We start from the raw sequence: 12,581 nt of genomic DNA, 5'->3' as shown, positions 1-12,581 counted from the left end.
TGTCATTACAATTACAATTATTGAAAGAAAATACACGTGGACAGGCGCTATCTATTGGACACTTACATAACTTTAATACCGTTTCATAACGCCATCTATGAGAAAATAATTATTTATATTTATTTATTTTATATTATAAAAAATAAATAAGGCCATCAATCAAAATAAAAACTATCCTATGTTCTAAGTTAGACCTAATCGCACATTTATGCCAAATTTCATAAAATTCGGTTCAGTAGTTTCGGCGTCCATCGCGGACAAAAATCTGACATTAGATTTTATATATATAAGATATTATTCTAATATATACTTGTTAACTATGCGATGACCCACCGATCTGGGTTTTTATTTATTCTTTACTCACAATAATAATGATGAAAATTACTGATCCGAATATTATGTTGAATATATCACACTTCAATGTTTTTAACAAAAATCAATGTTTTTCTAATATTCAGATATTAAAAGAAAATACATTGTAACGCAATTCAAGGAAATCATTACTTATAAAAAAATGTATGTAATAATATGCAATGTAAATGATATATATTGTTATAATAAATTTCAAGTTTTGTTATATAATTAAATCATAAAAACCTAATAGAAAATGACTCACTCATACATAAGCAGTATAAAACTTTTTCATAAGAAGACGATTAATACATCACGTAAGTAATACAATAAAAATTCGGTATTAAACTATTCAGAAAACGCCAACGAACATACCTCGTTGAATACACCAGTTCTCCGATCACTGAAGCTAAGCAACGTCGGGCGTGGTTAGTACTTGGCTGGGTGACCGCTTGGAAACACTGCGTGCCGTTGGCATTTTTTAAATTCTTTTTTCACTTTGTGTTTGATTACATTTTTTAAAAATTTGATATCTAAATAGAAATTTAACTTAGTGTAATCAATAATTTCGTATATTTTACTTGAAAATACGATGAACACACTACACTACCCTTCATCAACGATAGCTAATATTAAGTATAAGCTGTTTTATTTTTGTAAATTAATATTATCATCTTATTTATGATATCGCAAATACATAATTTATTTATACTATATTACGATTTTTATAGAATATATATGCTGTTGGCTTTTTCTTAAAAAATGATTCTCATTTTATTTTACAATAACACTTAGTAGTAAGTAAATAGCGGGTTCTGGGGATCAAAGGATGCCGCCATGATAATTAGTGTCATACGTCATCAAAAAGTAATAAATTAAGAGTGTTAATGGGTAATTAGATGGCTAATTAAGGTCAATCATAATTGTTAAAGTTGTAAATCAAGTGTGTTATTGTTAAAATTGCGATAATAATGTGGGTGCGCGGAAGGTAGGTGGTCAGCTGACTCGGCGTTACGTCGTTGTCGGTGTGACGTATGCAGCAACGCATGCCCCTCAATCAGGAGCATCACAGGTGTTACGTAATATAATCGCCCTTAAGGTCAACACGTCACATACAATAATGTTAAAGACTCTGCCCCTGCCTACACCCTCCCCCCTACTTGTACGTCAAACGGTCGCGCGTTATATTGTGTCATCGCCGTCGACGCGTCATCGCAACCGCCGCCGCCGCCGTCGTCGACGGGGTATAAGCCGTAGTCGTGTAACCGCCCTGATGACGGTGTCGGTCGGAGGTGTGAATCGCAACGTTTGTATCTTTAGCGTGATAAAAATATGATGTACGCATGTCGAGGTGGTGATAAGCTTATTCCTAAGGTGCGCGATGTATCGAATATGATAAATCAAAATTAACCGTACAGTATCGCCAATTATTTTCATTTTAGATAAAAATTGTACGTAAAATGTTGATTTTGGGTAATTTGTTAAAAAAAACTGAATATATTTATTATTTAGTTATTTGTTTGTAATCTAAACTTTGGATTATGATGCGGTGGGTGGTCATATAGTATATATGAGATGCAAGTTTTTTTTTTTGATGAAAAAAAAAATGCATTTTCCAGGTACACTACACGGTAACGGTGAAAAGTATGAATTTTAAACGTCGAATCCGCTATTTTGATATGCGACATGCACATATTTAGATAAAAACTACGTAAGAATGTTTATTTTACCTAATTTGTAAAAAAACAATCATTTGTTCAAAACGGGCATGGTACCAGATGGCTTTATAGATGATTATATATATTTTTATACTATCGTATTTGAGATATATACAGCAGATGGCTTACACTTGATGGCGACGATGCTGTCATTTTTATCGAATGTTAATCGTTAACATATGAGTTAATGAACTGCGTTTGACCATTATTCGTATAGTGAACAATAAATCAGTATTTTTTTTGTCAACAATATATATATAATAATAATGACTGTTCCAGTTTTCTTATTATGAGATGTTTAGCAAAAAACATTCTTAAATAAATACATTTTATTAAAAAAATAAAACTGTACTAATTAAAAAACAAATAATAAATTTATAGTTTAATTTAATTTAATTAATTTGAAATATTGCATGATAAGTCGGTTGAATTGGAAAGTCGACGGTTAATAATGAACTGAATTTATATATATTATAAATAATTAATATATTATGGTATATTATATTAAATATACCCAATGTCCTTTTAAATTATTTTGTACTATTGTAAGTTGAATGGTAGTTAAATAATAAGAAAAATTTGAGTTTACTAATAACAATACAGCATATTGTATATAATTTAATGTGTTAAATTTATTTAGTTATCACAACACTGTATATGTTTAAATAAAAATTCCATGGAACTTAACATGCGCGAAAACGAGACATAAATGTAATATATTATCTATTTCAAAAGTAATTAGACGATCAACTGTCATTTTCATCATTAACACAGAAGAACATATCATAAATTAAATTTCATTGCATTTTTTTAATCAATGCAAGTATATAAAGTCTTGGATCTGTTTATTCATTCGAAAGAATTATAAAAGTGTAGTAGTTTGTTCTAACAACCAGATTTTGCGCAAAGAAATTTGTTGTAGTTACATTTTTCGTTTGATAAAAATTAAACTGTAAGTATAATATTAATTATTGTAATTATATATATATATATATATATACTATTTTTAATGTCTTAATAGATTTAAAAAAATAAAAGTTTTATATTATCAAATTAATTAAAATCAAATGTTTTTTATTTTTGTAAACTTATTGGAATTCATATTATATAAATTTACATTATAACATTTTATAGTCTTAATTTACAAAGAATATTATAATAAAATACTAATTATTTCAGATTTTATATTCACTAGCGATTACTTGCTGTTTCAATTGCATTTCGACGAACGGAAAACTTATACTGTAACGAATACTTGTTGCATCAACTGCATTTTGAGGAATAAATAAATAATGTAAGTTCTTTAAATTGTTATTTTAGTATTATAAGTTGATTATTAACCAAGAGTAAAATTTAATTTTTTTTACTAATAATTTATTTGGCGTAAAAAGTTATTTTTCAATAAATAAAAATTCGTTTTATCATAATTATTGAATAACGGTAAATAAGTCTAGATATTTTTTTCTAAATTAAGTTATTATTTTTTATTTTAGTTATCATGCCGCAAAATCCTTTTATACCATTCGATTTTCGAAATATATTTTGTATGTATTGTTAGGGGCTTGTTTAATAGTTGAGGATCTTGGTCAAAACCAAGAATCGGAAGCTACCCGACGTCTGCCCAAATATCGTCCCTATCTCCTTAAATGAGTTTTAATTGCCTGAAGGAGACACATGCAATCGTGTACCTTAGTTACAGGGGATAGATTATTAAATAAAATTAGACTATTATTTTATGTCAACGACTAAGTAAAGTTATATTTAGATGTTCAGTAAATATAAGTTATATGTAATGTACAATACGTCTGACCTGAATCCTAGTACAGTTGGTTAGTAAAGATATCCAAGTGAGACGGAGTTGGTTGGCTATGATGACAATTGGCCATAGACGGGTCGTTGAATAAAACAAGTAAAGTTATAAATAATATAAATAAGACGAAAGTTATAATATTGAAAACTATGTCTATAACGGCCACTCAAACACAACTGCCCTTTGTTAGTTCGACGTCAGTAGCTCCGGACTACAGACGAGTAGAATTGTCACATCAGCATCTCCCTCTATGCTAATTAATATGTATTACGAATTAAATAAATAGAAATAAAACGTGTGTAATATAAGTGGTAAGAACATAGTAATAAATGTTCTTACATTACCCTCTCCCCTATTAAAGGTTCGACTCTGAACCTTATAAAAGGTCAAAATATTAAGAAAAAGAGAAAAGAAAGAGGAAAAAAAAAATTTGTCTAATAATGCTTTTTAAACTNAAAAGAAGAAAAAAAAAATTTGTCTAATAATGCTTTTTAAACTTTTAAGTTATGGTTCTCTTTAAAATTAGGGCTGGAACCTTGTTATGTTCACGAAACTTCTTGTAATCTTGTATCTTCATGCGTTCTTAAATTGTTGTTTTCTTACGTAATTAGTTGTGGTATTCGTTTTAATTGATAGTGGTGATATTCATAGTATATATTATAATTGCCTCCTACGACTTATTCTGTTGTTCTCGAAGTTCGTTACCACTACAAGATTTTTGCTTTTATTTACATTTCGTAGGGTAAATTTATATGTTATTGTTAGGTTACAAAGTTAGACTTATGATTATGCATTGTTATTGAATAGAAATGAATATATAAATTTTTTATGTGTTTAAATTTATTTTACAATCAAAATTAATTTAAGTTAACCTAATTTATAGAATAAAAACGTTGCTAAAAATTCTACAAATTTACAATTTGCTATCTTACTTTTAACTAGATAATGCATAATAACTTATAAAAAATAAAAATTGTGATAACGGGACTATTTTATAGTTATTATACAATATTAAAATATTCATGTATTTAAATAATATTTAAGTAGATATAGTATATATCTTTTAACATAATGTGCAATGTGCAATGTACAATGTGCAATGTACAATGTGCAATGTGCAATGTGAAAAGTGAAAGGTGCAATCGAGCGGCGGCATATTTTTTTTTTTTTTTTTTTTTTTTTTTTTTCCTCCTCCCTTTCGACCTCATGTGGACCGCCCCGGAACTGCCGTGAGGCATTGCTTCGGGGCAAGCGGCGGCATATTAACCCAACGAAACCCAACTATGACGTGTATTGGTCATAGAGGGTCTCCCTTCCTTGACTCAAGTATGTATTAAAACAGCAGACCAACTATTTACCCCTACATAGAAGGGGAGGCGATGATAAAACTCATAAGGTGATCATTATTATGATATTAAAGTAAATAAATAAATATGTGCAATATTTTACTATTTCATAAGAATTCAGTTATTTTGTAATTAAAGAGAAAATATTTATACGTTAGAAATAATATTTTATTAAATTAATTTTGATTATTAAGTTACATTACTGTAACTTAATAATGTTTGTTAATAGACTTTTTTTTTTAATGTGTAGATTAATTGATTATTACTAATTGTAATTTAACGTTAATAAAATGAATTCTCTAGTTTAAAATGTAACTACGAATACATTTTTAATAGAGCAAGAATGGTATAACATTATGATTAGTCTTAATATTAATCAAATTCTTTTACTTTTGGGTATGCTATAAAGAAACTTATACTAATAAGTCAATGCATTAACGCATGCACATTAGTTAATGATACTATATGTTATACCTTTGCAAAATACCATACTTAGTTAGTTAAGTGAGGAGTCTAAAAGGACAGGGAAAGGGACAAAAATTTATAGGTAAGAATTACTCGATAAGGCATTTAACATTTTGTACAAGTGTCATTCCTGTTTCGTAACTCGTTTAGTTAACATTTATTATTAGCTGTACTTGAATCAATTTATACATTTTACTGCAATTTGAATTCGCTTTATTGTGTATTTTTCCAAAATCTTTAAAAATGAATCAATTTAATACTTGTAGTAAAATATTTTCAACTGTAAGTAACCTTAATCAACATAAAAAAATTCATAGTGATGTGCGGTTTAGTTGTAATGCTTGTGCAAAAAAATTTACAAGAAAGAGCGTTTTAATAAGACACCAGAAACTGTTACATGGTAAGTCATTTTTCAAGATATTATTAAACATAAAATTTAATTAAGCAATATTTTGTGTTAATATAATCACACTTTATAGATGAAACCCGACCAGTACAATTTGACACGGCCCGCGTCGCTTCGTTATACACGATGCCCCGCGACTCGTGCCACCTTTATCAGCCGTCGCCCTACTATGAGTATTTGACTGACCAACACCGCGTGTTATACGCTACGGTGCAAAGTCCAGCAAATGCCGCACGGCTGACGACGACCCGCCGAAAATGGTGCGTGAGTCTTCCTCCCGTTGTGAAAGCGACAACGCCGACCAACCGAACCGCACTCGCGCACCGTCGCCTACAACGCTGCTAACCATTTTGCCGTTCAAGGTTTACGCCGGACATCGCGTCGTCGACGCCAGCGAAAGTGCCGCGATATTATGCTCATTTAATAAACGGCCCACGGGTCTCTACCATCAAAACCAGTGTCGACCACATTTTTGCGACGTAAGTCGTGTCAAATTAAATGTAACTAAAAGAAACGACGTAAACCTTAATATTAATAAACCGTTGCAAAGTATTACTATACATAATTGTAAACCATCGACTTCAACTAACGTAAATAAAGGTAAGAAAAATTCCTTTATTATTATTAAGCACAGTAAATATTACAATTCGTCTAAACTTCATGACCGAGTTTTCATAATTTTAAGAATTTTTATAAAAACATTTATAATTTAAAAGCTAATTTTTTTTTTTTTTTTACTATATTATTTTATTATTAATTAAGTATTATTATTAAGTGTAGTAAATACTACTAGTTGCTCAAACATTATGCACAATTTTTTCAAAAAAAATTTCAAATATTATTATTTACACTCAGTTAATGTTATACAAAATATATTATCTAAAAAATTCCAATTATTTATCAGGTGAAAAAAGAAAACATCCCTTTGACGATTGTTGGGGTGATAATGAAGCAAATAGCCTTTGTTAACAAGCAGAATCTAGGGAAAAGCATACAAAGAAATATAGAATAAACAATATAAATACTAGTAGTTTTAGTTTAATACAACAGGCGTTTGGAGGGTTACATAAGACATTTTACAAAAAGAATTTAAAACGTATTCTTAATTATGGAGTGTTTTTGGAGGAAGCACAGCCTGAATTAATTGCTTTGCTTAAACGTCTCTTAACCGACAGTCCTATTAAGTACAGTTTAAAACTAGAGTCTACTTATGTTATTCCGAATAAAGCTGAATCTGTGGAAAATAGGTCTTTTAAAACTACATCACGAAGTTTGTTCATATCATGTCCTATTGAAGAGTTTCTGAATGAAGATTTCACTAAACTGTTACTAGAGCAAGAAGAATATTTAGGTAAAGGTAGTGGTTATACGTTAGAACGGATTGATGGTATTTTATTGTACACTGACAAATACATGCCTTTTGGTAGTTATTTATCGCTTCCTAAAGAAATTGAAAGTAAGCATGCAACTATCAATGTAAAAAATGAAGATAACAATTGTTTTATTTACAGTATAATGTCTAAATCTATAAACCCAGTAAACGCATTTCGTATAACTGTTCAGCAGAAACATTTTGAAGAGCATGGACATAGGTATAATTTTTCAGGACTTACCATGCCCATGTCACTCGAAGAAATTGTAAAATTTGAAAAACAAAACCCTGACGTATCTGTGAACATATATGGACTGAAAAAAGGTTTTGCAACGTATAAAAATAAAACAAAAAAAATTAGACCTCAAGTAGAAAAAAATATTGTTATACCTTTAAGAGTGTGTAAAGAAGAAAACCTCGATCATTTCGATCTTTTAATGATATCAAATGAGGAAGGTCTTAGACATTACTGTTATATAACAGATCTAGCCAAGCTGGTGCAATCATCAATGACTTTGTTTCATTAAAAAACCGTAATATGTAGAAGATGTTTTAAAACTTATACTTCCAAACCAAACAAACCTAGCAAAGAAGAGCTCCTACGTCAGCATAAAGAACGTTGTAGAGTTAACGAGTCTATAACTCCTGTTATGCCTGAACCAGATACAGTCACCAAATTTGAAAATTGGGGTAACACTGAACGTCATCCTGTTGTCATATACGCTGATTTTGAAGCTGTTTTGTTCAAACACAAGTCCGAAGAATCACTGGAGAAGAATACACAGATAACGCATGATCATGAGCCTATGAGTTATTGTTATTATGTTAAGGTTAGAGACGATATACCAACATCATTACTCGAACAGTTTTCAATTCCAACGTATCCAGTGTTGTTCAGAGGGGACGGTCATGGAGAAAAGGGTGCGGTAGCTAAACATTTCGTTCAAGAAATTGTGGAAGTGGCTCGAAATATATCTCAAATGTTACAAGTCAACTTGCCCATGACTTTTAAGCAAGCTGACGCGAAGAAACATAATGATATAGTAAAACGCGGTGTGTGTCCTTTATGCAATGTTAAGTTCTCTATAAATAATTACCCAGTTCGCGATCATGATCATTTAACATCCAAGTACAAAAAAACAATTTGTAATGAATGTAACTTAAAGTTAAAGTCTCCTAAATTTGTCCCCTGCTTTTTTCACAACTTATCCAACTATGACGGTCATTTCATTGTAACACAGCTTGGATACGACGATAAACCCATAACTGTTATACCTAACAGTGAAGAAAAATTTATTTCTTTTTCAAAATATGTGGCGAAAGCCTTCAAAATAAGATTTGTTGACAGCAACAGGTTCATGGCGTCAAGTTTATCAAAACTAGTCGAAAATTTAGCCAAAGGGGATGTAGGATAATTTAAAGATACTAAAAAACATTTTCCAAATTCAGATATCAGTCTTATTACCCGTAAAGGTGTTTACCCTTACGAGTATACAGACTCATTTGAGAAACTTAACGAAACATCGCTACCATCTATAAATGAGTTTTATAATTCTTTAAATGAGAGTAATATAACTGAAGAGGACTATCAACATGCTCAGAAATTTTGGAAACATTTTAAGTGTACAACGTTAGGACAATATAGACTACTGGTATTTGAAGTTGGACGTGTTGTTATTATGTGACGTGTTTGAGTCTTTTAGAGACCTTTGCCTAAAAACTTATGGATTTGACCCTAATTACTATTACACCGCACCCGGCATGTCTTTTGATTGTATGTTGAAACATACAAATATTGAGCTCGAGCTATTACACGATTATGACATGCTCATGATGTTGGAGCAGGGAATTAGAGGAGGTTTGACAACGGCAGTACGCCGATATTCGGAAGCTAATCATAAAGGACTTTCTAGCTATGATATTAGTAAGCCGGATAACTGGATCATATATCTTGACGCTACAAATTTTTAAGTAAATTTTATTTAATATTTTTTTAATAATAATTATAGTTTTACATTAGTAATTTATTTGTGTAATACTTATTAGATACGGATGGGCCATGTCACAGTATCTGCCTAAAGATGGATTTAAATATAAATAAACGTTCAACGATACTAAAAATGTATTTGACATTTTACGAGCGCAATCCAAAATCCGTTTCTCAAATCAATTTAAAGAAATAAGATTCTCTTTGGATTGCACTATGAAACAGCGTGATCAGATGTTAAAACTACGGCAAGAACTCAAATCTCGTCGCAACAATGGTGAACAAAATATTATTATTAAATATATTAAAGGTAACCCAACCATTATTAATAATCCAAAAAACTAAATCGCACTTCATGTACTTTATTAATATATTATCAAAATGTTCGTGGTATAAATACCAAATTAAATTCATTTATTCCATTGTCATCTTTAGATATTTTTACCTTTACTGAAACAAGGCTCACAAATAATTTAAATTCTTCGGAATTAGGCATTAAAAATTATAATGTTTTTCGATGTGACAGAAATGTTCTCACAAGTAATTTATCTAAGGGTGGTGGAGTACTTATTGCTGTTAAATCTCATATAATTTGTAAAATTTTAAATGTTACTGTTAAATGTATTGAGCAGATTTTTATTCAAGTTCAACTAGGAGCTAATATATTTATTATTTGCTGTATTTATATCCCGCCCAATTCACCTCTTACTCTTTATGAACAATTTTTCCTATCTATTAATGAACTTTACTTATCTAATCCTAAAGCCAAATTTATATTATTAGGTGATTTTAATTTACCCTTATTAGATTGGTCATTTTATTCTTTACCATTAATTTGTAATTCTCAAATCGATTCTTATTTTGTTAGCATGCTATCACACTATAATTTTAATCAATTTAATTTTATACGCAATCACAGCAATGTCATTCTTGATCTAGTCCTATCTAATGCTTACATAACCGTCAATAATGACCCTGATCCGTTAATTCCGATTGATAAACACCACCCGGCTCTTAATATATCACTAAATTGTGAACAATATGAAATCTTAAAAACTACACATGATTTAATTTATGATTTTAATAATTGTGATTACATCGAAATTGTTAAATTTATTGGTGATTCACTCTCCACTATTGATTTAAAATCCTATAATATAAATGAAACAGTTGTTCAGTTTTACCATATTTTGTACGAAGCAATCAATAATTATGTCCCTATAAAATGTATATATAATAATTCATATCCTTCTTGGTACTCCAATTCGCTTAAATTATTAGTAAAAGAAAAAAAAATTGCTCACCTTGTTTATAAACAATCTAACAAAATGTCAGATTATATTAATTTCTCCCGTCTTAGAGCTAAATGCAAAAGAAATGCTAAATTAGATCACAAAAACTACATAAATAAAGTCCAGTTTTCGATTAAACAGAATCCAAAATATTTTTGGAAATTTATTAATTATTTAACCAATAATGATGCTCTACCTTGCTCTCTTTCCTTAAATGGATCAGTTGCCGAAAATGGTGCTGATATCGTTGAGCTTTTTAGTAAATACTTCTCTGATGCCTATTGTAATTCATCTCAAACATTTAATTCCCCCACTTTAAATGTAGATAACCCTAATTTAAATTCTACTTTAAATTTAAATTCCATTACTGTTACTGAACTAGAGGTTTTTAATATGATTTCTGACCTAAAATTAAGTTCAACTGCAGGCCCAGATGAGATACCTACTATTTTCCTTTATAATTGTAGATTTATCCTAACACCGATATTAACTAGTATTTTTAATTTATCCCTCGCTAGTGGTACCTATCCATCTTTTTGGAAAACGTCGTTTATTTCACCTATTTTAAAAAAGGGTAATCCTTCACTAATTTCAAATTATCGCCCAATCTCAAAATTATCATCAATCCCAAAGTTATTCTCTCACTTAATTTCATCTAAACTTAACAATTTTTGCTCCTCAGTCCTAGTAAATAATCAATTCGGTTTTATACCAAAACGCTCAACATGTAATAATTTAGCCATAACAAAAAACTTAATACTTCAGTCATTTGAATCTAATGCTCAAACTGATATAATATACACTGATTTTTCCAAAGCCTTCGACCAAGTTAATCATGTATTACTTATTAAAAAATTACAATCTTTTGGTTTCTCTGGATCACTTCTTAAATGGTTCCAATCTTTTCTTTCAGACCGTTCCCAAATTGTTAAATACCTCAAATTCAAATCGTCACTTTTCCCAGTCCCTTCAGGCGTTCCTCAAGGAGACCACCTGTCTACACTTCTATTTAATATTTTTATTAATGACCTGCCTAATGTTATAATGAACTCTAATATCCTTATGTTTGCTGATGATGCTAAATTAATAAAAATAATTAAATCTGAACAAGATGCAATTTGTTTACAATCAGATATTAATAACTTACTCACATGGTGTAATAAAAATCACTTATTTTTAAATGTGGATAAATGTAAATTTATGTACTTTTATCTAATAAAAACCCCAATTAATTATTGTTATTCTATTTCCAATATAAATATCGAGCTAGTTTCTCAATTTAAAGATTTAGGCGTTATTTTTGATTCTAAATTAAATTTCTCCCCTCACACAGAAATGATAAGAAATAAAGCTATGCGTAATTTGGGATTTATTAAACGCACTTGTGGCTCATTTATAGATCCTGTTCCTCTAAAAATTCTGTTTTATTCCCTTGTACGTTCCCATCTTGAATACTGTCCTCTAATTTGGTTAAACAATACTTCTAAACAAAACACCGCACTAGAATCTGTTCAAAATAATTTTCTCCGTTTTATTTCATTTAAATTTAACATACACAGACCTCCCCATAGCTCTTATGACAGCATTCTTAATTACCTTAATTTTAATACACTCAAAGAACGTCGAATGCTTTTGATTTCAAAATTTTTACATAAATTATTATTAGGACTCATTGATTGTCCGGAACTCCTATCATTAATTAATTTAAAAATAAATAATATTAATACTAGAAATCCTAAACCTTTTTATCCTCAATTCTCAAAAAAAAATTACATTTTAAATTCCCCTGCAAACCTTTTGATGACAGCTGGTAATATATATTTGTTTGATTTTT

General features: G+C 29.7%; 1 protein-coding gene and 1 pseudogene across 1 annotated transcript; both read left to right on the top strand.

The window, feature by feature from the left end:
• Positions 1 to 712: 712 nt before the first annotated feature.
• Positions 713 to 828, top strand: LOC126908732 (5S ribosomal RNA; annotated as a pseudogene).
• Positions 829 to 7,984: 7,156 nt separating this feature from the next.
• On the top strand, positions 7,985 to 9,960 carry LOC126907851 (uncharacterized). Its single transcript, XM_050689489.1, has 2 exons — positions 7,985 to 9,439; positions 9,515 to 9,960. Exon 1 carries the CDS (start codon positions 8,119 to 8,121, stop codon positions 8,881 to 8,883), a length of 765 nt encoding a protein of 254 aa, XP_050545446.1. The 5' UTR covers positions 7,985 to 8,118; the 3' UTR covers positions 8,884 to 9,439; positions 9,515 to 9,960.
• Positions 9,961 to 12,581: the final 2,621 nt, after the last annotated feature.

Source organism: Daktulosphaira vitifoliae, unplaced genomic scaffold (assembly GCF_025091365.1).
Source record: "Daktulosphaira vitifoliae isolate Bord-2020 unplaced genomic scaffold, ASM2509136v1 Scaffold_5, whole genome shotgun sequence".
Lineage (NCBI taxonomy): Eukaryota > Metazoa > Arthropoda > Insecta > Hemiptera > Phylloxeridae > Daktulosphaira > Daktulosphaira vitifoliae.
This window is presented reverse-complemented; position numbering and strand designations above follow the sequence as displayed.